Source organism: Entelurus aequoreus, linkage group LG03, assembly GCF_033978785.1.
Source record: "Entelurus aequoreus isolate RoL-2023_Sb linkage group LG03, RoL_Eaeq_v1.1, whole genome shotgun sequence".
Lineage (NCBI taxonomy): Eukaryota > Metazoa > Chordata > Actinopteri > Syngnathiformes > Syngnathidae > Entelurus > Entelurus aequoreus.
This window is the reverse complement of record NC_084733.1, coordinates 73,051,437-73,079,118: the sequence shown is the minus strand read 5'-3', so window position 1 is coordinate 73,079,118 and position 27,682 is coordinate 73,051,437. Positions and strand designations below refer to the sequence as shown.

The window sequence follows — 27,682 nt, the reverse complement described above, 5'->3', positions numbered from 1 at the left end:
TCCTGAACTCAAATAATCTGTTACGTCTAGGCATTGTAGCAGTGTTCGGGACCTCAAGATGCGGAGACTCGAGGTGACATGAACGTAAGAATGTCTTTTATTTCTAAACTAAGGCCAAAACACAAGGAATCGTGCAGCAGGGAAGCGCACGAGAAGCACAGGAAAAGCTGTGCATGCAATTAGCAAATGAAACGCAAATATTTAGCACCAACGTAACTCTTCACAAAAATCCAGCACCAGAGCCGGCCCAAGGCATAAGCGTACTAAGCGCTTGCTTAGGGCCCCACGGCCACCAGGGGGCCCCCAAAAGCAATTAACAAAAAATTCTCATTTTTATTTTTTGCATGTACGAGTCTGACTGATGATTTCTAAATGATCAAAGATATATTATTGTGCAAAAACACAATTTTAGGTCAACAGAGTGCTGCTGCTGATCTAGGCCTAGTGATTCTTCCTGCCTCTCTTTAAGCTGCCTCTACTGCACCTGTGACGTTTGCCGCCTGCCGTGCAATGCCAGTGCGCACTGGGCATCAAAAGCGCAGATAGAGGCAAAACAATGTCACAAAAAAGGACATATCCTTCAGGTGCAGAAAAAAGGAAGAAGAAGAAAGTGGAAGAGGAGAAAAAATGCCATGATAAAGGTATGTTTGCATGACTTGGTAATAAAAAGTTTATCAAAGAGATTTGTAGCTGTAATTAGCTTTAGCTAGGTGACGTTAGCTAACTAGCGCGGTGCTAGCAATATGTTTTTAGCATCAGGTTACTAGTGAGATATGTTGTTTGCACAAATTGTTTGCAGCAGAGCACGGTAATTTATGTGAGTGAAATAAACATTATTTTTTACATCAACTCATAAGTTATGTGAAACTTCCCCAGGAGCATTGTTAAAATACTTTGGAGGCACAGAATCAGGTGAGGAAAAGACTGTCACCATACAGTATACATTTAATTTCTTAGTATAAACATTACACCTGAAGGGAAATTAATATAGTCAAAGTATCTCATTAATATGTGTGCCTATATGTATGTATGTATGTATTTCATCTTAAGTCCATCTCCATCCTCTACAGCAGCGTTTCTCAAAGTGTGGGGCGCGCCCCACTGGTGGGGAATAGAGACATGACAGGTGGGGCGCGAGGAACGGGAGGACATTTCACTTTTATTTTTTTTATTTTTTTATTATTATATTCTTAGATTTTTTTTTTTTTACTATGCTTTCATTTTCTATACACACTGGAAATCACTTTGTGATTCTGTCTGTGAAATTACTTATTTTTCCTGTATGCTTTACATTTCTAGGTAGGAGCGAAAGTTTGACAGACAGCAACAGTAACTAATGGGGGCGGGGCTAAGCGGAAGCTTTGTGAATGGCGAGTCACTGTGCGAGGATTTGCTGTTTTGCAAATACATAAAAAATAGAGCCACTGCTGATGAGCTGTTCAAGATAATGGACAGTTTCCTCAAAGAACACAACCTTAAATGGGAAAACTGTGTGGGCTTTTGCTCTGATGGCGCGCATGGCAAAGTCAAGAAACGGGCTGCAGGCTCTAATAAAGAGGGTTGCGCCAAATGTGCATTGGACACAATGTGTCATTCACCGGGAAACACTCGCGTCAAGGCAGCTCAGCCCCGAATTCAATGAGGTTTTAACAGTGGCAGTGTCAAGCCTGCAACCCCGATTTGAAAAGCTGTGCAGTGCAAAACAGGCTCATTGCAGCCACTAATGCTGGAGTACTGTAAAACTCATGTTCACTTGCCCTGTCCTCCTTTTTTTGGCAAAGATTGCAAAGTGGCACTTTTATTTTCATTTATTATTGCATTTGATGCAAGTTATTTGATTTATTATTGAACTTGATGCAAGTTATAACACTTTTATTTGATTTATTATTGAACTTGATGCAAGTTATAACACTTTTTTTGATTTATTATTGAACTTGATGCAAGTTATAACACTTTTGTTTTATTTATTATTGAACTTGATGCAAATTATAACACTTTTGTTTGATTTATTATTGAACTTGATGCAAGTTATAACACTTTTTTATTTATTTATTATTGAACTTGATGCAAGTTATAACACTTTTGTTTTATTTATTATTGAACTTGATGCAAGTTATAACACTTGTGTTTTATTTATTATTGAACTTGATGCAAGTTATTTGATTTATTATTGAACTTGATGCAAGTTATAACACTTTTATTTGATTTATTATTGAACTTGATGCAAGTTATAACACTTTTTTTGATTTATTATTGAACTTGATGCAAGTTATAACACTTTTTTTGATTTATTATTGAACTTGATGCAAGTTATAACACTTTTGTTTTATTTATTATTGAATTGATGCAAGTTATTTTATTTGATATTGAACTTGATGCAAGTTATACCACAGCTGCACAGTTATTTTATTTATTATTGAACTTGATTTTATTTTATGTTATTGAGTTTGAATGTATAAAACTTGATGTTACTTGATGTTCGATAAATTTGAAAATGTTAAGCTTGGCATTAGCGTTCTGTTGGGGCGATGGGGGCAGGTGGGGCTTGAAAACTCCCCCTTGTCCAAAGTGGGGGATGACAAAAAAAGTTTGAGAACCACTGCTCTACAGTGCTCTCTCACACACCTCCATCCTCTGTGCCCACTGTCCCCTCCATGTCTGAAACCACAGCTGATTTATCTAGTAAGTTAACTGCAAAACACCCTTTATAATTGCTCATTGTACTGCAGAACATTCTGAGATTAATAATTATGTCCAACAGTGCAATTTAATGACCTTATAGGTCCTTCTTTTTTAGTCATTGTCTTTCTTTGGTCACTTCCTCAGCAACTTCCACCACAACGTCCCCTTCACACCATGGACCATCATCAGCTCTGCCAGTTGACCCAGCTGAGTGGCCTTCTTTACTCTCAGATTCAGACAGGACTGAGCAGGTGATCAGAGGACCACTGTCTATTAAGGAGAACTTTTCATTCCCCAAACGGCATGATGGCCGAAGTTTTCATTATCATTATACCTACAGACAGCTAGTCAATGGGGAAAAAGTCAAGCGTAGCTGGCTGACTTCTTCAAGAAGTAAAGATGCAGTCTATTGCTTTTGCTGCAAATTATTTTCCAAAAAGTCCTTAAAACTGGCAGCCGAGGGACAGCGGGATTGGGTCAACATAGGTGCAATAATAAAGTGAATCAGAATCAGCTTTATTGTCCAGTTATGTTTAACACACATGGAATTTAACTTCAGTGGACTGCGCTCTCTTTGTACAAAGTAAACATTACATATGAACAATTAACTAAAAATATAAACTAGTAATTAAAGACTAATATGTACAAGACTGATGAGACAAGATGACACTTTTACTGTAAATACAAAGCTTTATCACTTGGACTGTTCAACCCCAGGCCACTCTTGTAGCTGAATGTTTTCTACATTTTAAGATTAGGAACCATATGTGGCACTCTGGACATCATTCGTTCATTCATTGGTATTATTTATGTTCTTAACTGGGCCACCCCCATATCTTTATAAATGACATGTCATTTGTAAAGACATACCAGGCTGACAATAGGATAATGTAAACAACACTGCCAGAGCCGCAATGAGTTTATAGTAGGTGTGTGAATTAGTGATGGGTCCGGCAACACCGATGCATCGGCGCATGCGTCGAGCTCATAGAGCGATACCCTGTGTCGGTGCGCGTATCGCTTTTAGAAAGTCACGTGACCGAACACGAGCTGTTTTGGTCACGTGACCGCTCATGAGCTGTTCTGGTCACGTGACCGCTCATGAACTGTATCGCACTGACTCCTGCGCGCCAAACTGTGTTTATTAGGAAGCGGCGCAATGCGTGTTGTTGACGAACACCGTTAGGGCCGCTTGTTGTCACTGTCACTCAAAGTTGCATTTCAAAATTACACAGAATAAATGTGTTTAGTTTGTTTAGAATTCAGATGGGTTTGATTTGGTGCGCGGCATATATTGGCTGTGCGGCGCACGGTGTGCGCGGAGGACGCTTGAGCACTGCGCAATTGCGCAGGCGCGCACCTTAGAGGGAACGTTGCTCACAGGGCACAGAGGAGGCGTCAGTGCGATACAGTTCGCGTATCGGTCACTTGACCAAAGCAGCTCATGATCGGTCACGTGACTTTCTAAAAGCGGTACGCGCACCGAAACAGGGTTTCGCTCTATGAGCTTGACGCATGCATCTGTGTTGCAGGACCCATCACTACTGTTACTAGAGAAGATACAGGAATGACGGCGTGGCGAAGTTGGTAGAGTGGCCGTGCCAGCAATCGGAGGGTTGCTGGTTACTGGGGTTCAATCCCCACCTTCTGCCATCCTAGTCACGATACATGTTCACATTATTTGACTGTATCTAAAAAAGATAAAAATATATTTTTATTTAAATGAAGATATGAAATAATCCTAAATGAAATACAATGACTTGGTTTATATTATTGTATATACTAAGTCATAAAATCAGTGTCAGTTGAGTCAGTCCAGAGGTTGCCTGTAGGGATTTTTAATGTCCAGCAGATGTCAGTATTTAGTGACACAGTATCGACACAGTATCAATACAGTTTTGCAATGTGTCGAAACGCTTCATGAGGCCTCATCAACCCAACACTAGTGTGAATGATCAACAATCAATATTATTGGCAAAAATAGAGGGCCCCAAAATCAAATTTTGCTTAGGGCCCCATGGAGGCTTGGGCCGGCACTGTCCAGCACCCACCAAGGAGTGAGGCTGGCTTATAAAGCTCTCTGATTAGCGGTCAGAAGCAGGTGAGTCTCCTGGTCACTAATCAAAGGCAGGCGAGGAGAACGGCGCTGAGGAACAGTGATGAAATTACTGCAGGCAGACACACAGGAATTGAAACCAAAATAGGAGCGCAAAACAGGAAATAGACCCAGAACACAGGAAATGCACTCACACAAGACATGACCTGTGGCCACTTTATTCTTGTTTAATGAGATGCGCAAACGCCTGGGAACTGTCAAACAGTTCTCATCGTTCACCTAAAAGAAGTGTTCAAGAGTCTTCATTTGTCCGTGAACATAACATCTACTCCAGGCAAAGGATGGAGTCCTTTGAATAAGTAATAGTGCACTTGCAATAGTTTGAATATTTGTTATTGAGGGTCACGTTGTTTTGGTCAGTATGTATATATTTGACGTACCATCCTGGTGTTGGAATGTAGTTGTTGCCAAGATGAAGGGCAAAGACGTACACAGCAGAAGTAGGGAGGTCATCTTCACCTAAAAACATGTAAAAATGAGAAAACCTGTGCAGGAACAACAAAGACAACAACTTGCAGCTTTTGTGTACATTTACATTCCCTGTTATTCGGGATGTATTTCACATTTACTCAGGGAGTTTTGTGGCGTCTCTGATGTCATTCAGGCTCTCGCTAAAGAACGAACGCCTGTGTCGTCGAGTACAGGAAATGTCTTAAGTGCCTCAAATAAGAAGAGGGCGACGTACGGTTCAGTCAGTTTGAATGCTTTGCCACATTTTTTGTCTCACCTCTACAAAGGAAACTGGTCTAAAGGTCTTTCAATGTTTGACTGTATGTATAAAATGTGTTATTAAAGTCAACAAGCTCAGGGTCCGCATGGAGGAAAATCTATTCCCACCTCGGCCGGACGGGTAAAATCATGGCATAATAACCTAAAAATACCACTATGACAACTTCAGATAGTTTTCTTTGGTATTTTTTTGGCCCAAGGTAGAACAAGCACATCCTGAAAATGTACGTATCACAAATAATCCTTTTGACAAAACACTTCTGAGTAGAGATGTCCGATAATGGCTTTTTTGCAGATATCCGAAATTCGATATTGCCCAACTGTCAAGTTCTCCAGGTTTTTCACAGCCGTGCCCAAACTTGAAAGGGCCAGTTGGACTCAAGAAGGACTCAAAGGGACAACTCGATCCTTTTTCCTTGTGATTTATTGATGTTTGATTTGAAGCAGTAAAATAAAGTGGGTTATCGATGTAAATGAATGGATGAACAGAATGAATAGTTGAATAGTGGAATAGTGGGATGGTTGAATAGCTGAATAGCAGAATAGGTGAATAGTTGGGGTTGAATAGTAGATAGGGGAATAGTAGATAGTAACAACTGTCAAGTTCCACTTATTGACTCCGTAAAGGACACCAGGACAACTCGGATTTCCAATTGATCAACTTTATTTATCCAACTTTTTGGCTTTGTTGGTTTCTTTTCTGTTGATCTTCATTCAATCAGTTTGTTAACCATTGGTGTGTTGGAAGTCTTTTAAAGATGGATCTTGTAGATTTTTGCGTCTTGCCGCTCTGCTTGCTTGCATGAAATGAGACAGCACCACCATTCCTTAACAGCTGCCTTGAATCAGCCAATTGGTGGCCATCTTGACCTTGGTGTTCTGGGAAATGTAGTTCTTTCTGGTACTTCACCAAGGAGTAAGATTAAGGAGGAGACAGCTCCTTACTTCCAGGGCAGGGACACTTCATTCACACTGAGTTTCAACTCCACACCAACTCTTAATTACCGATTCCGATATCAACCGATACCGATATATACAGTTGTGGAATTAACACATTATTATGCCTAATTTTGTTGTGATGCCCCGCTGGATGCATTAAACAATGTAACAAGGTTTTCCAAAATAAATCAACTCAAGTTATGGAAAAAAATGCCAACATGGCACTGCCATATTTATTATTGAAGTCACAAAGTGCATTGTTTTTTTTTTTAACATGCCTCAAAACAGCAGCTTGGAATTTGGGACATGCTCTCCCTGAGAGAGCATGAGGAGGTGGGCGGGGTTTCGGGGTAGGGGTAGCGGGGGGTGTGCATTGTAGCGTCCCGGAAGAGTTAGTGCTGCAAGGGGTTCTGGGTATTTGTTCTGTTGTGTTTATGTTGTGTTACGGTGCGGATGTTCTCCCGAAATGTGTTTGTCATTCTTGTTTGGTGTGGGTTCACAGTGTGCCGCATATTTGTAACAGTGTTAAAGTTGTTTATACGGCCACCCTCAGTGTGACCTGTATGGCTGTTGACCAAGTATGCCTTGCATTCACTTGTGTGTGTGAAAAGCCGTAGATATTATGTGATTGGGCCGGCACTCAAAGGCGGTGCCTTTAAGGTTTATTGGCGCTCTTTTCTTCTCCCTACGTCCGTGTACCACTCCGTACAGCGACGTTTTAAAAAGTCATACATTTTACATTTTGAAACCGATACAGATAATTTACGATATTACATTTTAAAGCATTTATCGGCCGATAATATCGGACTGCCGATATTATCGGACATCTCTACTTCTGAGGAAAAATTGATGCAGTTTCAAAAACACCACAAAGAGCACAATGAACTTACACTATGTCTCAGTGTATCTACAAAGCAATTAAATTTGAAATCACAGCCCACCTCGGATTGAACAAAAAACAAAATCAAGCATGAATAAAAACGTTTCTATGTATTATTTGCCTAATTTGTCATTTCACTTTCTTTAAATTGGCACAGAAGACAGTCATTTTCACAGAACTGTATCAATGTGCAGTGTTTAATGCCACATTTTAAGTGTGAGTTACCATTTTTGTATTCACTCCTGGTTGTTTTACGTTAGGTTGAGGGGGAGGAGTCGCAGCCCCGCTTTACCGTGTACCTCTTACTTGGTATACTTGCTTGGTATAAACTATTTGCTTGCCTAACAGAATTGCTATTGCGACATCCAGTGGACACATTCAGAACAGCAGTTTCTTTCATTTGAAAATGTAGCTAATTTTTACACTTGGCAAACTCATCTCGCGGGGCCTGATCCGACCCGCGGACCGCATGTTCGACATCCCTGATTTATAGGGTAGATCTTATTATTTGCCTCAATACACCACTACAGTGGATGTCAAATAAAACTGTTATGTGATAGTGCAGTCCTTCGCAAATAATTGAGCGGCACCCCTCCACCCAAGGGGAACATGCTTTACCAGAATTATGCATTATTATGCTACAAAGAGCTGTGCACTACAAAACTTGCTCATTGTTGCCACTAATCCTGAATTCCTCATTGTTATTTAAAAAAAATTTGCACAAATTGTTTTACTCATTTTCGTTTTGTAGGTTAAAGGGTTTTATATATTGTGCTCCTGTCCTCCTAATGTTGCTGATGCAGTTTGAAGTCATTATTATTCATTTAGTTTATTAATATAAAATTTTCAGTATCAAACGGTTCAATTAGGTCAAAAAATGTTTATAGTTTAAATAAGAATATATATTTTTTTAAATTTCAGGCAAATTGATGCACTTGAAATCTTTTCTTTTCCAGACTAAAAAACAATGTTAATATTGATATTGTTAATTGTTAGTTACAACGTTATGCAGAGGTGTCCTTACAACAATTTTATGGACAAATTATACAATTTTTTTTTTTTTTTTTGTCCTGTCCAGCTACTCAGGCAAATCATATTGTTGATGTTGATGCTCATATGTTGATGTAGGAGCCCATATTAAATGATACTATTTATACACGAATGAGAGTCAGGGGTGTGCGAAATGTTTTTTTCTTACTGGGGCGCAAGAGATATAATAATTAACAATAATTAAGAAGCACTGTCAAAAGTGTAACATAGGAAAAACTTTGTTTTTCTTTGCATATAATCTCTGTTTTTTGAGTGTATTTCAAGTATTTCATACTGGGGGCGGGGCAACAGAAAACAATTAAGAAGCACTCTCAAAGTGTAACATATGAAAAAAGCTTCTTCTTTTTTTGCATGTAACCTCTGTTTTGAGTGTATTTAAAGTATTTGGACTTATTATAATAACTAGAGATGTCCGATAATATCGGGCTGCCGATAATATATGCCGATATTATCAGCCGATAAATGCTTTAAAATGTAATATCGAAAATGATCGGTATCGGTTCGGAAATTATCGGTATTGGTTTCAAAAAGTAATATTTATGACTTTTTAAAACGCCGCTGTACGTAGTGGTACACGGACGTAGGGAGAAGTACAGAGCGCCAATAAACCTTAAAGGCACTGCTTTTGCGTGCCGGTCCGATCACATAATACCTACGGTTTTTCACACACACAAGTGAATGCAAGGCATAATTGGTCAACAGCCATATAGGTCACACTGAGGGTGGCCGTATAAACAACTTTAACACTGTTACAAATATGCGCCACACTGTGAACCCACACCAAACAAGAATGACAAACACATTACGGGAGAACATCCGCACTGTAACACTACATAAACACAACAGAACAAATACCCAGAACCCCTTGCAGCACTAACTCTTCCGGGACGCTACAATATACACCCCCCGCTGTCCCCCCACCTCAACCCCGCCCACCTCAACCTCCTCATGCTCTCAAATTCCCAAATTCCAAGCTGCTGTTTTGAGACATGTTAAAAAAAAATAATGCACTTTGTGACTTCAATAATAAATATGGCAGTGCCATGTTGGCATTTTTTTCCTAACTTGAGTTGATTTATTTTGGAAAACCTTGTTACATTGTTTAATGCATCCAGCGGGGCATCACAACAAAATTAGGCATAATATGTGTTAATTCCACGACTGTATATATCGGTATCAGTTGATATCGGAATAGGTAATTAAGAGTTGGACAATATCGGATATCGGCAAAAAAACCATTATCGGACATCTCTAATAATAACTAAAAGGCCTACTGAAACCCACTACTACCGACCACACAGTCTGATAGTTTATATATCAATGATGAAATCTTAACATTGCAACACATGCCAATACGGCCGGGTTAACTTATAAATTGCAATTTTAAATTTCCCGCCACACTTCCGGTTGAAAACGTCTAGATATGATGACGTATGCGCGTGACGGAATCAGTTGATGCGGAAGTATTGGTACCCCATTGAATACAATACAAAAAAGCTCTGTTTTCATTTCAAAATTCCACAGTATTCTGGACATCTGTGTTGGTGAATCTTTTGCAATTTGTTTAATGAACAATGAAAACTGCAAAGAAGAAAGTTGTAGGTGGGATCGGTGTATTAGCGGCGGACTACAGCAACACAACCAGAAAGACAGAGATGGATAGCAGACGCGTTAGCTGCCGAACTCACCTTAACTTCCTCTGTCTCGCCAACCGCATCTGTGATCGGGTGAAGTCCTTCGTCGCACCGTCGATCGCTGGAACGCAGGTGAGCACGGGTGTTGATGAGCAGATGAGGGCTGGCTGGCGTAGGTGGATAGCTAATGTTTTAGCATAGCTCTGTGAGGTCCGGTTGCTAAGTTAGCTTCAATGGCGTCGTTAGCAACAGCATTGTTAACCTTCGCCAGGCTGGAAAGCATTAACCGTGTATTTACATGTCCATGGTTTAATAGTATTGTTGATCTTCTGTCTATCCTTCCAGTCAGGGATTTATTTATTTTGTTTCTATATGCAGTTAAGCACGAGGCTATCACTTTAGCTTCGCAGCTAAAGTGTTTCGTCGATGTATTGTCGTGGAGATAAAAGTCACTGTGAATGTCCATTTCGTGTTCTCGACTCTCATTTTCAAGAGGATATAGTATCCGAGATGGTTTAAAATACAAATCCGTGATCCACAATAGAAAAAGGAGAGTGTGTGGAATCCAATGAGCCAGCTTGTACCTAAGTTACGGTCAGAGCGAAAAAAGATATGTCTTGCACTGCATCTAGTCCTTCACTCTATCGTTCCTCATCCACGAATCTTTCATCCTCGCTCAAATTAATGGGGTAATCGTCGCTTTCTCGGTCCGAATCTCTCTCGCTGCTGGTGTAAACAATAGGAAAATATGAGCAGTCCTTCCCCCGGTGTCGTCACGCTACTTCCGGTAGGGGCAAGGCTTTTTTTTTTATCAGATACCAAAAGTTGCGATCTTTATCGTCGGTGTTCTCTACTAAATCCTTTCAGCAAAAATATGGCAATATCGCGAAATGATCAAGTATGACACATAAAATGGATCTGCTATCCCCGTTTAAATAAAAAAAAAATCATTTCAGTATGTCTTTAAGAAATTAATATTTGGCTACGCGTGAAATGCATTTTTTTGTATGTTTATAATAGGTAGTCATGTGCCGCCAATATTGTTTTATTTATTTAACTGCCTTTTTCAACCTAAGTCAACAAGACAGATGAGACTTTTTGTGTATATTTTCTGTGTGTCTAAGGCACTGAGAAAACATAAATGGTCGTTAACGTGGTGGCGGCACCGTATGGATGCATGTATTTCTTCTTTCTTCTCTTAATAGCCATTTAGCCAAACGTACACAAACATCAGTCGTCGTCATTCAATGCTGCATTCACCGACTCCAAACCACATCAGGGGAGGCGCGATTACCGCATGGCTTATTTTATCTCCACGTTCCACAGCGCTGACGTGCGGAATAGTTCCCTACTGAGGCCTCCTTGTGCTGGAGGCCACGCCCACTCGCAGGGCGTACATCCGACACAAGAGCTCGCAGTGACAAATTGTGTCCACAGGTGGGCAGTCTGCTGGAACACGAGTCAAAGTGACGCAGCAATAAAAAGGATGAAGTTGTTTGCTGTTAGTCCCGTCATAGAGTGGGAACACTGTCGGAGCAATATTTGCCGACAGGGAGGGAACGTTTTCTTGGAAACATCGCACAGTGCGAGGAGACGGTCCAAAAAAGCGTGGACCAGTGACGTCGTGTGCAACGTGCTGACCCGATGTATTCCTCTTCTTATTTTTAGGGACGACTTTCCACCTACTGCAGTTTTTTTTTTTACCTGACAACATTTTCAGTTGTCCTAAAAATACTTTCCAACAAGGCACAATGAAACTTCTTTTTGGGTTTTTCACCCCTCCCCCCGAGTTGGAGACGTAAACGGTGAGGAGTACATAAGAGAAGCAAAGAGGTCTCTCCAATAATAAACACAAAGTCAACACCTGCGTGCTGCTGGTCTGAATGGGTCATTAGGCTAAAAAGGAAATGGATGCTTTTTCCCCTTTTTGGAATCCAGGCTGGGTTCATTAAAAGCAAACAACGACGTTTCAAGTCAAAATCTTTACGTCGAGTGGACGTAGTTATTCAACCCACCGAGACGATGTGTAAATATAGGAAATTAATCGCTAATCAGTAATGCAAAAAAACTAATAATTACCTGATGAAAGTGGTCAAGTTGTGCAAATAAAATCAGAACTTTCCGAGAAAAAATTTACATTTTTTTACAACTGTTATTTTTTGTTCATAATTACTTTTTAACTTATTTCTAATGAAATTGAGATCTAATTCTTGCAACATTGCAATTTTTCCAAATAACTTATAACTTTAATTGTAATTTTTTGTAAAATTTTTGTGACTGTATTCTCGTAACTTTGTGTGATGTTTCCTTACAAAATTACAAGTGTTTTTTGAAACGTTACAACTCTATCCGCTAATTTGGGAACTTTTTGCCTCACAAAATTCAGACGTTATTGTTGCAAAATCACCACTCTATGACCCGCACTGCATTGCGACTTTAGTCTTGTAACCTTCCAACATTATTCTTGTAACTGTTTTCCTCATAAATTAAAGTTAAGTTAAAGTTAAAGTACCAATGATTGTCACACACACACTCGGTGTGGTGAAATTTGTCCTCTGCATTTGACCCATCCCCTTGGGGAGCAGTGGGCAGCAGCGGCGCCGCGCCCTGTAATATTACTATTGAATTCTCCTAACTTTGGAAAAATGTTTAACATGAAATTCCAATTTTTTTCTTGTAACTTTGCACCCACCAAAACACATCTTATGACTTTGCCATTATTTTCATCACAGATTTACAACTTTCTTGTAATTTTGCTCCCATATTCTTGTAACTTTGTATGTTTGTGACTCACGACCCTACTACAATATTGTTGTAACATTGCATCTTTTTACATAACAACTATGTTACTTTTATACAACAAAAGGAAAAAAAGTGTATCCTCAAAACATTTCAACTTGTGACTTTGTAACTTTTTTCATCCTTAAATCAAAATTTTAACATTCTTAAAACAGTACAACTTTATTCTTATGACTTTGCGCTGCTTTTCACGACAAAATGACAACTTTATTTTCAAAACTCGGAAATTTTGTTCCTCGTGAAATTCTGACTTTTCTCGAACAAATTTGCAACTTTATTCCCGTGACTTTGTAACTTTTTACCTGTCACATAATTACACCTTTATTCTTGTACTCTTCTGACATTTATTGTAACAAAAGTATGACTTTATTCTTGTAATTTGGCATATTTCTACTCTAAAAAAATTATGACTTTATTTGTGTTAAATAACGACTTTATTCTGGAAACTTTGCGTGATTTTTTCTGACAAAATTACAAAGTGTTTTACGACTTTTTTAACAAATTCAGACTTTATTGCTGCAAAATCTATTTCCCTTGCAACTTTATTCCTGTCACCGTTTGACGTTATATTAGAAACATTTTTCCTCATAAAATTACGTTAAGCCTTGTACCATTACAACTTCATTCTCCTGTTTTCCATTAACTTCCGATTTTATTCTTTCAACTTTGCTCCCATTTCCTGAACAAAATTATAACCTATCATAATTTTGCCATTTTTTTCTGTTTTCCACGCAAGATGTCGACTTCATTCTCGTAACTTTGAAACTTCTTTTCCTCTCACGTAATTATAACATTATTATCGACATTTAGAATAAGAATCAGTTTTATTGGCCAAGTATGTTTAACACACAAGGCATTTGACTTGGTAGACTGTGCTCTCTATGTTCAGTGTAAGAAATAAAACAAAAGCGCAACATCGTAACATAATTGGAACTTTTTTCTTGTAATTTTGCATCTTTTTTTTTTAAAAGAAATTATGACCTTTTTTGTAACATTACGACTTTATTCTCCTAACTTTTATACTCATTGTATTTGTATTTTTCCCTCACAAAATTACAACTTTATCCTCTGAATTTGAGAATTTTTGCTTCACAAAATTCCGACTTCATTGTTGCAAAATCACGATTCTAATTTTTGCAACAATATTCTCGTAACTTATTTTCCCCATAAAATGACAAGTTAATTCTGTAACGTTACAACTTAATTCCCTTCACTTTTTTCCATGAACTTCCGATTTTGTTCTTATAAATTTGCTCCCATTTTCCTGAATAAAATACAACTTCTCGTAACTTTGACATTTTTTTCTTTTTTCCTTTGCAAAATTCCGACGTTATTCTCGTAACGTTGAAACTTTTTTCACTTTCACATAATTATAACATTATACTCGTACACTTCCGACTTGTATCAAAACAGAATTATGACTTTATTCTTGTAGCTTTGCAAAAAATCCGACTTTATTTCCGTAATATTACGACTTTATTTCCCTCACTGTTTTCCATGAACTTACGATTTTATTCTCATAACTTTGCTCCAATTTCCTTAACAAAATTACAGTTTTTCATTACATTTCCATTTTTTCTGTTTTCCTCGCAAAATGTTGACGTGATTCTTGTAACTTTGAAACTTTTCTTTCCCCTCTCACTTAAATTATTACTTTGTACTGTTCTGACTTTTATCGTAATAAAATTATGACTTTACTTTTGTAGTTTTGCAAAAAATAAAATACCACTTCATTTTTGTAACATTACGACTTTATTCTCCTAACCTTTAGTCGTTTTCCTCATTGTATTTGTATTTTTTCCTCACAAAATTACAAGTGTTCTTTAGAAATTACAACTTTATCCTCTGAATTTGAGAATTTTTGCTTCACAAAATTCCGACTTCATTGTTGCAAAATCACGATTCTAATTTTTGCAACAATATTCTCGTAACTTATTTTCTCCATAAAATGACAAGTTTATCCCTGTAACGTTACAACTTAATTCCCTTCACTTTTTTCCATGAACTTCCGATTTTGTTCATGTAACTTTGCTACCATTTTCCTGAATAAATTACAACTTCTCGTAACTTTGCCATTTTTTTCTTTTCTCCTTTGCAAAATTTCGACGTTATTCTTGTAACGTTGAAACTTTTTTCACTTTCACATAATTATAACATTATACTTGTACAAGTCTGACTTGTATCAAAACAGAATTATGACTTTATTCTTGTAGCTTTGCAAAAAATCCGACTTTATTTCTGTAATATTACGACTTTATTTCCCTCACTGTTTTCCATGAACTTACGATTTTATTCTCATAACTTTGCTCCAATTTCCTTAACAAAATTACAGTTTTTCATTACATTTCCATTTTTTCTGTTTTCCTCGCAAAATGTTGACGTGGTTCTCGTAACTTTGAAACTTTTCTTTCCCCTCTCACTTAATTATTACTTTGTCAGTGTACTGTTCTGACTTTTATCGTAACAAAATTATGACTTTACTCTTGTAGTTTTGCAAAAAATAAAATACCACTTCATTTTTGTAACATTATGACTTATTTCCATGAATTTCTGATTTGATTCTTTATTTTATTCTTAACATTGCTCCCATTTCCCTAACACAATTTTATCACAAAAATCATGACTCCATTCTTGTAGTTTTGCATTTGTTTTCCCTAAAAAAAATGCAACTTTATTTCTGTAACATTACAACTTTATTCCTTTAACTTTTAGACTTTGCCCCTCATTGTGAACCTTAATGTTGTACAATTCAAACTTTACTCTCGTAAGCTTGTGTTTTTCCCTCACACAATTCCAACAATATTCTCTATTGTCTGAGGATGATTAAAGTAACGCGGAACTATAAAGAACCCTCAAGCCTCCTTGTTTAGCCCATTTAGGCACTGCAGATACAGTACATGCCGAACCTAAGAAAATTATTTGAAAATTGGGTAAAACAATATGTGATTAAAGCTATTTAATCTCTTTAAGAAGTATATTTATTTAAAACGTATACTAACGATGGACTTTCTTCCTACAGTGTGTTCATTCATTGGGGGGTGGGGAGGGGGCTGCTCCCCTCTCCGGTCACTGTGGTATGTTCCGCTCTTGGCCAATGAGGCCCTGGTTTGTTCCTGCTTACGGACAGGGGCAGGGCTTTTTGGGAGGGGTGCGATCCTGCCAAGGTAAACACAGGGCGGGCATCCAGAGAGGGGACGCACCCCCACCGCCAACCCCTCAAACCCTCTGCCCCCACCAACCACCCCCACTTCCACGAACCCTCCCGAGTGACAGAACAGAGTGGACATTGATATGAACACACATAGAGCAACACTCACAGATCAGCCAGGTGGACGTGTGGCAGTGCACGTAAGATGCTATAGAAACGGTGTGTGTGTGTGTGTGTGTGTGTGTGTGTGTGTGTGTGTGTGTGTGTGTGTGTGTGTGTGTGTGTGTGTGTGTGTGTGTGTGTGTGTGTGTGTGTGTGTGTGTGTGTGTGTGTGTGTGTGTGTGAGAGAGAGACATACTGTAAGGCTTATGTTTGAGAACACACACCATCTTGTACAGTGAAACAAGACATGGATAGGAAAAACACACAGGTGGTTAAAGGTGCACCACATACTCCACATTCCCAAGGATGAGCGCATCATACTGTATGTACTGTATGTAGCAACACACACACACACACACCAATTACTGTACTTTAGTATTAGCTTATCCTTCATATTTTGTCGTTAAGTAGCCATTTGCCCCAAAAAAGTCTGGACCTCACATCCCCGAATTGTAATTCTCAAAAGGAACCCAAGGAGCCAGTTGTCACCATAGCAACGGGACGTCGCCCCGATGGCAAACATTACAAGACTGCTAAGGTGCTGTGCACAAAAAGTTTTCAGTTTTCAGTCGGATGTCGGTGGGGTAAAATAAAGAATGTCGCGTATTGATTATTGGCACCAAACAAAGCAGTCATTGATTGGATTTTTTTTTACCTGGCATAAACTGTAAAATATTCGTAAAATCATACTAGCCAAACATACGTCGGTACAACAATTTCACCACTTTTACCATCAATTTCCATGTGTTTAGACTTGCAGAAAAGTGCACATAATCCAAACCGTGAGCACTTCCAGCAATCAATCTAGTCACAACTTAAAACCTTAAAAAAAGGACTCTAAACCAAGGGGTGAGCGCTCCAATACCAGCACAAAATGAGCCGTTCTTCCCAGGTATTGAGTGGCAAACGTACCGTTATGATGCTCTGGAAGTTCCGGTGCCAGCGACTGTGGGGGCCTCTGGCTGCTGCCTGTGTAGGAGAGCAGAAAGGAGCTTTATTCAAACGCTACCACACATTTAGATGCTGGAAAAGAGGAGGGAGGGAAGGAGGAGGGATGGAGGAAAGGATGAGGGTGAGGGAGACGTACTCCTTGAGGTCAAGCTCACTGCATTTTTAGTATACCAAACTGTACATTCAATTATGCTACATTAGAGGTATTGCATTTCTCATCCATTGTAGTCCCAGAGGTGCCATGATAGTGTTTAAAAGTGCTTAACTTTCTGTCCGTCGCACTGTTAATGCTGGATATCTAATGCTAAGGAGACTCCAGATAGAGTGTGTCTCACTCTCTAATGCAGTGTTTTTAAACCTTTTCTGAGCCAAGGCACATTTTTTCATTGAAGAAAATCTCGAGGCACACCACCACCAGAAACATAAAAAAATGAATAATATTGATAATAAAAATATAAAATAAGGATAAGCTAATACTAAAGTACAGTAATTGGTGTGTGTGTGTTGCTACATACAGTACATACATAAAAAGTTGCTCTCGCAATTGTTGGATATGAATTCAAACCATAACCAACCATGCATCACTATAGCTTTTGTCTCAAAGTAGGTGTACTGTCACGACCTGTCACATCACGCAGTGACTTATTTGGAGTTTTTTGGTGTTTTCCTGTGTGTAGTGTTTTAGTTCTTGTCTTGCGCTCATATTTTGTTGTAGGTTGTCATGTTATGTACGGATGTACTTTGTGGACGCCGTCTGCTGCTCCACTCGCTGTAAGTCTTTGCTGTCGTCCAGCATTCTGTTTTTGTTTACTTTGCAGCCATTTCAGTTTTAGCTTCGTTTAGCATAGCCATCCCTAAGCTTCAATGCCTTTTTTTAGCGGCACTTGCCTTTTTTTTGTTTTGGTTTAAGCATTAGATATCCTTTTACCTGCATGCTGCCTCCCGCTGTCGTCTGCATATTGTGATCACGACAAACCATGTTCCCGACATCTACAAAGCAATTAGCTACCTGCTGCCACCTACTGATATGGAAGAGTATTACACGGTTACTCTGCCGAGCTCTAGACAGCACAGACACTCAACAACGGCACATTTGCTGATTATAATTACTGGTTTGCAAAAAATAATTTTAACCCAATTAGGTGAAATTACTCATTCTCCCACGGCACACCAGACAATATCTCACGGTACACTAGTGTGCCGCGGCACAGTGCTTGAAAAACACTGCTCTAATGTGCTATTTTGTCCACTTTTTACTTATAGAGTGTAACTATGCACCTGTTCAACATAATAGATGCCATACAACAAGGTAACATTAAGAAGTGGGACAGGAGAACACAAAGGTTGCAACACTAGCATAGCTACGTTAGCTACAATGCTAACATTACAGTAACGTATAATTGATTAAAACGCTTTATTGACATCAAACATGACAGCATGATGAAATTACAGGTGGTAATTCTGTTATGTGCACTTGAAAAACAATATAAACAATAAACACCTTGATAAAAATAAATACATGAATACTAGTATGAACAGCAGTGCAACGGTGAAAAGCCATGTAAGCTATTGGTACTGATTCAATATTCTACCAGCCTACGGGTAAAAACAGTTTTTAACTCTGTCCTGCTTTCCCAGGGTCGGATCTGCCAGGATTTTCTTTGCTCTGCCGAGGCAGTGAGAGCCAGCAACGTCCTCGGGAGGGTGGAGGGTGGCCAATAATCTTCTCCGCTGTCCTGGTCAACCTCTGCAGGGCTTCATTCTAACAGCATCTAACTACATTCCAACAGCAACATAATTTGATGGCCAAGACGAGAGTAGACTTTGCTTCCATTTTGAACACATTTGCAACACAATAATCGAATGAATAAATATAAGCAGCAGCTGAGGATGTGTTCTAATGAGCCTCTTTTCTAACAGAGCTGGCACGCAGGTGCGTCTATCAGGGCCCAGGTGAACAGGTTAGCAGGGCTTAGGAGGACATCATAAACTGACTGGACCAAGAACTTAAAGTGGTGTGGCTCCGCTTTCCAGAGTTCGGTCCAGGTGATCTTGTGGCCAGCTATGTGCTCCCACTTGGTCCAGTATATATACAAACGTGTACATGGTGTTTATCTCTAGCTGTATCTTAGGACCAACAATAGTAATTGCATACCAGTGGTCTCACTGGTCTTCTCTCATTACAATTACATTTTTTGTAGTTCTGTCCGTCGCATTTGCATCAAATGACTTAACTCTGTACAAGTCCCTCCTTTATGTCTTATGCATGTCACTTAGTATCAAAAATCAAACACATCAAACATTCTTATTTGCAGGAACGTCATAAAGAAAAATACTACATTTCATCATCATTGGCATCAGTTTCCAAAATTTGACCGAACACTTCCCACTTGACCTCCTGGTTTTCGAACCTAAGGAAGTCACACCAGTCCTTCACAAATTATTTTGCTCTTCCACAGGTACCAAGACGATGTGGCGTCATACATCCCTATTGAGAACCCTCGTTGGGGTTTGACCCTTGCATTCACCTCGCTTCTGAGATGCAATGTATTTTGTAGCTTAGGGAAATCCTGACTTGCACATCTCTTACAAAGCCTTTTCCATCTGTGTTGACGCTGATGACGCGGGCTAATATGTACTGCCCTCTTAGGGCACTTTGGTCATCCACCCAAACAATGTTCCCCAACTGTGACATTTTGTTCTTTAGTGAGTCATTTGCGTCTCACAAAGAGGTTAAGACTGGGGAGTTGACACCATTTTACCTGAACTTGTTGACCTCTGCTTTGAAGAATTGAAGTCTTTTGTAAGGGTATCCTTCGAACTTGAATTTATCAGAGTTTCTTTGGGGACTGATTGCACCTAGTAGAAGGATGTTACGACTGATGTACTCTATGCATTTTTCTCGGCTCTGTACCCTCGCATCAATGGGTCTCTGGTTAGCAAGATTGTTCGCTGTGAAGCGAAAAGTTTGACATTTTTCTAGGAATGAAGTTCGAAAATCGGTTCTCCCGATGCTTCGATAAGAAAAGAACCGATTCCATGGATTCGAATCCCTTTTTGAGAACCGGTTCCCGTTATCAAAGCCACTATACCGTATTTTCACGACCATAGGGCGCACCTTATTAAAAGGCGCCGTGTCAGTTACAGGTGCTATTTCTGTATTTAACGCATAAGTAAGGCGCAGCGTATTTTTGGGCGAAGGCATGGTTAAACATACGCTAGCTTAAAACATACGCTAGCATGCATGGATGCTGTTTTAAAAAGGCAGCAGGAGCAAAGCTGAGTTCGGTTGTACTTTATTGAAGTATTTATCAATGTACTCACATTATTTTTTGATCAATCCTCATCCACAAATCCATCAAAGTCCTTATCTTCTGTGTCTGAAATGAACAGCTGGGCAAGTTCTCCATCGAACACGCCAGATTCCCTCTCGTCATTTTCAAAGTCAGTCTCGTTGCCGTGGGGCTCCTCGGAAAAGATGCCGGCTTTTGCGAAAGCTCGAACAACAGTGCAAGCAGACACGTTAGCTTAAACATCCACGATCCATTCACAAATTGCGGCGTAACTCGCCCGACGCTGCCTCCCAGTTTTCGTGAAGCTTTGTTCGTCTGTCATCCATCGCTCACATACGCTCACAACTTCACTTTGAACGTCCTGTTTACACCCATGTCCATCGGTTGGAGTTCCTTCGTCATGCCTTAATGATGACTCCAGCTGGAAACTTTTCTTTCGGCAGCGTCTTCCCCTTGAAAATCACCATAGGTGGCAGTTTCTGTCCATTAGCGTAGCAAGCTAGCACAAAAGTAAAAGCCGACTTCTCTTGCCCCGTTGTGCGTATCGATTCGCTACCGTGCTGGTCCCCTTCTTCTCCACAGTGTGCTTCACTGGTATGTCGAAAGTTAGCGGCACCTCGTCCATGTTGGTGATGTGTTTGTCTGCAATTTTTTTTATTTAAAACGCAAATAGCAGCACTATATGCTCACTGGGGAGTGCCTTTAGCGTTCTCTCTCACCTGAAACCTTCACCCTTTAACGTCCGCATGCTGTCCTCAATCACGTCCGCTTTTCCTCCATATAAACAGCGTGCCGGCCCAGTCACATAACATCTACGGCTTTTGGAACTCAGTGCACACACAAGGTGCACACACAACAACCTATCTGGATTCGATAAGAGATTAGATAAGGAATCGGTTTGATAAGAGGATTCGATAATGGCATCGACATCGATAATTTCTTAACAAACATCATCCCTACACTTTTCCCAAGTCAGGACTCCCACATCACCAAGGTTAGCAAGGCCTTGTTCTACTATTTTGACTGCAACTTCTGCTGCTCCATTTCTGTTGGGTGCGTTTGCAGAATGAAGTTTCCAAGACCATTCTGTTTTGTTCTACACAGCTTCTTCTTCGATATTGGATGTTTTAATAGAAGCCAAATGGCGATCAATAAATTTATTTTGCAATATATTTTGTGGAAAAAAATGGATCACAAAAAACTGCTGAACCAATCCTCAATCAGAGCGCCCAATCTGGTAACGTTCTAAAAGTGCTTTGCAGTGTCTATCTTTCTGTGTAGCTGCCATGCACACGTCATTTCTTGACTGGCAGTAAAACTACCAATCAAATCATCTTAATTTTTAGCAAGAGTTGTGTACCAAACAAGAACTGTTGTCTCTATAGTTTACGTAATGTGAAATAGCACTGTGTTTTGTCATGTTGTTGTGTTTTCTAAAATGTTGTCTTTTGTGAAATATTGAGCTTTACCCTTCAGGCCACTACTAAGAAGAAGAAAAGTCAAAGAAAAAAGGCTTGTTGTTGGGACCTAATTACAGACTCACCATTTTGTTGTGTCTCAAACACCAGCAAGTTGTTTCCTCTTCATCCGCAACAATAGGACATTGAATTAAAAACCTAAAAGGTAGCAGGAGCTAAATACTTATTAACATTTAGAACGGGAAGCTAATACATACAAAAGCAGTGTGCACAGATAACAATCACCCTTACACTATTTAAAGATGTATTAGATGTGTTCTGTTTACTTACCTCAAAAGAGAATCTTAGCAATACCAGCCTTTAATCTATACTCTCAAGTGAAACAAAAGCACAGAAACAATAAGTGTTCTTTGTGGTAATTTTAACTCAAATTTTGAAAGCATTTTTAAAGTGATTTAGCTGTGGAATTGATTGCTTCCTTTAGCTGCATTGCTAGCTATCTAGAACAAACCAATTTTTACATGTTAGAATGCAAAAAAAAACCCTTTTGTCTTCTTGTCTTTCATAAGAAATCATGTTGTTAGCCAAAAGTTAACTAGGCTAAGACTTTAACACTAACCCCTAAAACAACGATGCTATGCAACACTCAACTATCTCAACTTTAACATGCCTCAAAGTAGCTAAAGGTGGCTAGCAAGACATTAGCTGCCTTCTAACTGAGCAAAATTGAAGTCACCCAATTATTTTTAAGAAAGCTGTTACGGTACAGGGGGAAGAAGACGGCACAGAATGCAGGACGTCGTTTTAGCTCTATTTATTTACATATACAATAAGAAATTAAGTGTGTAACTAATCCAAAACGTGTATGTGTGTGACTATGTGTACCATGAGTGTTACCAGGAGTGTTGAGCGAGAGGGCTGCCAACCCTCCCGAATTTTCCGGGAGACTCCCGAATTTCAGTGCCTCTCCCGAAAATCTCCCGGGACAACCATTCTCCCGAATTTCTCCCGATTTCCAGCCGGACTTAAGGCACGCCCCCTCCAGGTCCGTGCGGACCTGAGTGAGGACAGCCTGTCGTCACGTCCGCTCTTTACTTCAAACTTCAGAACCGACTCCCACACTTGCCGTCAGGGTGCGCAATACAACGTAAAACGTTGGCCAACCAAAAAGTAACTTTTTGCGCACCCTGACGGCAAGTGTGGTAGTTGGTTTTGAAGTATGAAGTAAAGAGACGTAACTCCGTCACCTCGCCTGGTTGTTGACTCCAACCCAGAATATTACACTGCCCATACCTACGCTCCTTCAAAAACTGTGCTACTGGCTGCAAAGCATTGTACTTTAAAATACAACAATGAGTAGAGAGGAGTGTTATGTGTGTATATGTGTGTAAATAAATGAACACTGAAATTCAAGTATTTATTTTATTTACATGTATATATATATATATATATATATATATATATATATATATATATATATATATATATATATATATATATATATATATATATATATATATATATATATATATATATATATAATAAAATACATATTTATATATAGCTAGAATTCACTGAAAGTCAAGTATTTATTTTATTTATATATATATATATACTGTATATATGTGTATATATATATATACTGTATATATGTATATATATATATATATATATATAAGAAATACTGAATTTAAGTGAATTCTAGCTATAAATATACTCCTCCCCCTTAACCAACCCCGACCCTGCCCACCCCCCCCCCCCCCCCCCCCCCCCCCAAATCTCCCGAATTTGGAGGTCTGAAGGTTGGCAAGTATGCGAGAGGCGGAAGTCCAAAGGGGCAAGGCAAGCTCGGAGATCCAGAGACAGGCAGGAGGTCTGGGACAAGAGCGAGGCGTCAAAGTCCGTGTCCAGGCGGGAGGTTGAGATCCAAAGAAGCAGCCAGGGGAACCAGAGGGAATACGGGGAGACGAGACACACAGCTCGTGATGAGGAAACGGAGGAATGCTGCTGGATGACGACAAGGGACACGAGACAAATGAACACGGGGAAAAACACAGACAGAGAGAGTGTGCATAGAGCTAGAGATTGTCGGCTTACTGTACGGAACAGGTCGCTACGTTCTGGCCCGGAACACAGGTTTGCTCTGGCTTAAGAAGCCCAGGGAGCTCATCAGCGACAGGTGTACAGATTGCTGATTGATTGCAGCCGCTGGCTTGGAGGTGCGCTCAGCGCAGCGCACAGATGAATGCGCATTGGAATGCGCCCGGGCCGTGACAAAAGCTTCTTCTTCTTCTTCTTCTTTGATTTCCAGCCGGCTAGACTCGTCTTAGGCATATTGCTGCCCTCCACAGGTCTTTTATTGTGTATTCTTCAGCCATAGAGGGCTTACTATATAGTCAAGTCTTTTGAAGGTATTTTAAGACCGCTTTTGCAAATTCTTGATGTTCCCAGCTAAGAATATTTTTTCGAGAACTGTTAGTTTTCAATTTCCGACAGCTTTGCATACCTATGACTCTCTTCATTATGTTTATTGCCAACAGTTAGAATATGGGTCACATTCAAGAAAGCCTTTGTGAGGAAGGGTCCAGCTGCGGCCTGTGCGTTTCCATCATGACACAAGAACGCACAATGGGCGTTTCTGGACAGCGTTTTATTGACCATTCACGTAGTTTCGCAAGGCTCACCGGATATGATGTCATCTCTCCTCACGTTGTTGTCAGTAAGCAGGCTATCTTTATTTCTTCTTTGTCAATTTTGTATGTATGTGGCCTCATACAGACCACAATGCTTGTTCTACAATCTAAGTCTTTATTTTATTTACGTCCGTTCCTTGTAACACATCCCGTTTTTCACAGCCCCATCCTGTATTTGCAGTCCCACCTTCAAAATAAAAATCAGCAACAGGTAACAACCCACTTTGTCTTTTTTATAACTATGGCCTTTCCCTTTTCCTTCACCCTAAACTAACTCCTTACTAACGTTCTTTAAATGGATTACTTTGTTAGTTCTATGTTGGTCCTACGCAACCTTTGCAGACTGAAGGTCTCGTTTTGAAACTCTGGGATGAGGTTAAGAAGGAGGTATTCCAGCGTGCGACAACGGGAGCCTGTTAAGGTGTTTGAGCTTATTGGAGTTCTTTATGCGTGCACATGAACGACACTTTATTCGAGTTCGATCATCAACGTCCTCTCTCAGAGGATACTTTATTTTCTTCTTCTGTTGAACACACAACTGCTGCGGTGTTAAACACTACACAGCACCAGAGCGCCCCAAGTGGAGAACATGCGCTACAACATCCAACCTCTACAATAAACACACAGAGTAAGAGCGCAGATATATACAATCTTAACAGAGCCCCCACCAACATGAGAACACCAATCTGTAGCCGCAGTTGAATTTCTTTGTCAGCTTTAACTTTACGTCTGCCGTCACAGAGGTTGCTCAAGCTCCACACATGTGCAATGGGCATGCATAGCGAGATGCTAACATTGCTTTCTTCTGTTGACTCCAGCCAAAGGAATAAATACATTCACGTTCAAGAGCCAATGTTGTTGACAGCTACTCTGCATCGTTTTACCACAAAATGAAATACTACGGACTAAATTGTCAAAGTTGGGACCCGATCACTCAACAATATTACTTTTTGTCCACATACAGCAGAGGTCAGCAGAAACAAGTTCTCTTGGGGCTTAGTTACACTTATATTAAGTATGTTTTTTCTTGAAAACAACATTTTATACATTAAAAAAATACCATATACAGTATTTAACTTCTTTCTGTAGAAATTAATGTATGATTTTTCTGAATGGTTAACAGTTTAAATGTATTGTACAAGCTGCAAATTCTTTAATTTAGACATAATAATATCGTACATTTTAGAGTAGTTGCATGATTGTGACATTTCGGTATTTGCAAATGCATTTTACAATTGTTTGCTAATTTTACAATAAAGTCATGTGTTTTCTACATATTATAACCATAGTATTTAAGATTGTTTACTGTTTCTTGGTTTGCAGGAATACACTGCATTTACTACTGCGATAAACAATTTTTAATTTTACTGTGTTTACTGGGTAGTAGGTTAAATGGCGCCTAGTACCCATTGAGAACACAGCTAGCTTGACCACCGCTACATTTTTACGAATTTGGTGACCTGTCTTGAATTGTTTCCCCTTACGGGAGGTAGTTCTTGTAGTTCTTTCAGAATTTCAATTGTGATGGATGGATGGTTGAAGTATTTTCATTGCTTCCCAAGACTCTGAAAATCTCTTCTCCAGTAGAGTAGGGCGCTAATCTCAGGTCTTTTATTATCTTTTCGTCTATGCTGTCTACGAGTTGTATCTTCATTACTTTGGCTGACCCATGCGGATTTCCTTGTTTTTGAAGGGATTCCTAATCATTCTTCCATCTGTAGTAGTCTCTGCTGCAGCCATGGTATGTAGGTAGACAAATTGCTTTGATATTTACAGGATGGGTTTTTGGTAGGGGTTTTTGGCTTCCTTCAACGGGCAGTGTTCCCTTGCCTGTGACGAGATACATTTGCCTTCTCCTAATTCATCTTTTCTCCAGCCACGTCGAGAGCTCTGTCTTTTTCTATTAGTTCTTCTAACTGCTGTCTGGGAAACCAACGCCCCCAGGCGGCTATAGCTTAGGTTGTATTCTGCACTTTTTCAGTTAATACTTGAAGACATAATGTGCTGGCTTTAGCAGTTGCAGGAGGCATGTGTTCAATGTCCATGGAGATTGGTTCAGCCTTTTTAAATTTGACAATAAGACCATCTTCACTGTATCTTGTCAGGAGGTTTTGCTGCATGATTTGTTTCAATTTCTCTTTAGAGTCCTTCAACGATTCTTTGAGCAATTCTTGATCTTGGTCATCCAATGTTTGAGCTTCAATGAGTTCATTACTACAGTAATGAAGTCATTGAACTCAACGTTTGCTTCATGCAATTGCTTATGGAGATGATTGAATTCAACAAACTCTTCTATCAACTCTTGTTCTGTCATATTGCTTGCCTTTCTGATGATAAGGTTGGCTCTCTTTGTGAAGGAACCTTTAGCATTAATCCTTTTGTCTTTTTAGATGTTTTATTTGTTCCTCCATTTTTAGAGGATCTTCCATCTAAATCAGGAGTGTCAAACTCATTTTAGCTCAGAGGCCTCAGGGACGAAAATCTATTCCCACACTGGTAAAATCATGGCATAATAGTTTTGCAATAAAGACAACTTCAAAATCATCAAAGTTTATTTATATAGCCCTTAATCACAAGTGTCTCAAAGGGCTGCACAAGCCACAACGACATCCTCGGCTCAGATCCCACATCAGGGCAAGAAAAAACTCAACCCAATGGGATACAATGAGAAACCTTGGAGGGGACCGCGGATGTGGGGTCCCCGGGTGACCGGTGTAATGGATGTCGAGTGGATCTAGTTACTAGTGTCCATAGTGGGGCCAGCAGGGGATCATCTTGAGTGGAGACAAGTCAGCAGCACAGAGACGTCCCCAACTGATGCACAGATAAGTGGTCCACCCTGGGTCCTGACTTTGAACAGCTAGCGCCTCATCCGTGGTCACCTAATAACCTCTCCACGCAGGAGAGGGGGGCAGAGCAGAAAAGAGACGGCAGATCAACTGGTCTAAAAGTGGGGTCTATTTAAAAGCTAGCGTATACAAATGAGTTTTAAGATGGGACTTAAAATTGTTTTTTTTGTCTTACTCTGGCCAAAAATAGAACAAGCACATTCTGAAAATGTACACATTACAAATAATCCTCTTGGCAAAACATTTAAAGTTGGTTGAAAATACTGAGGAAAGAAATTGGTGCAGTTTCAAAACACCAAGTTATTAGTGTATTCACAAAGCCATTAAACTTTAAGCACT

The 27,682-nt window shown here is 39.6% G+C and overlaps 1 protein-coding gene across 2 annotated transcripts in view; it reads right to left on the bottom strand.

Moving 5' to 3' along the window:
• Positions 1-22,786, bottom strand: part of acanb (aggrecan b) — a 31,551-nt gene extending 8,765 nt beyond the window's left edge. Inside the window, exons 1-4 of one of the 2 annotated variants that reach the window (XM_062042700.1) lie at positions 22,699-22,786; positions 21,927-21,964; positions 17,052-17,108; positions 5,179-5,257 (exon numbers count right to left, since the gene is read on the bottom strand). In XM_062042700.1, coding sequence (XP_061898684.1) covers positions 5,179-5,257; positions 17,052-17,108; positions 21,927-21,929 — 139 coding nt within the window. In that variant the 5' untranslated portion in view covers positions 21,930-21,964; positions 22,699-22,786. Of the gene's footprint in view, positions 1-5,178; positions 5,258-17,051; positions 17,109-21,926; positions 21,965-22,698 lie in introns of those variants that run through there. The other variant, XM_062042701.1, reaches the window with a different exon arrangement.
• Between the last annotated feature and the right edge of the window lie 4,896 nt (positions 22,787-27,682).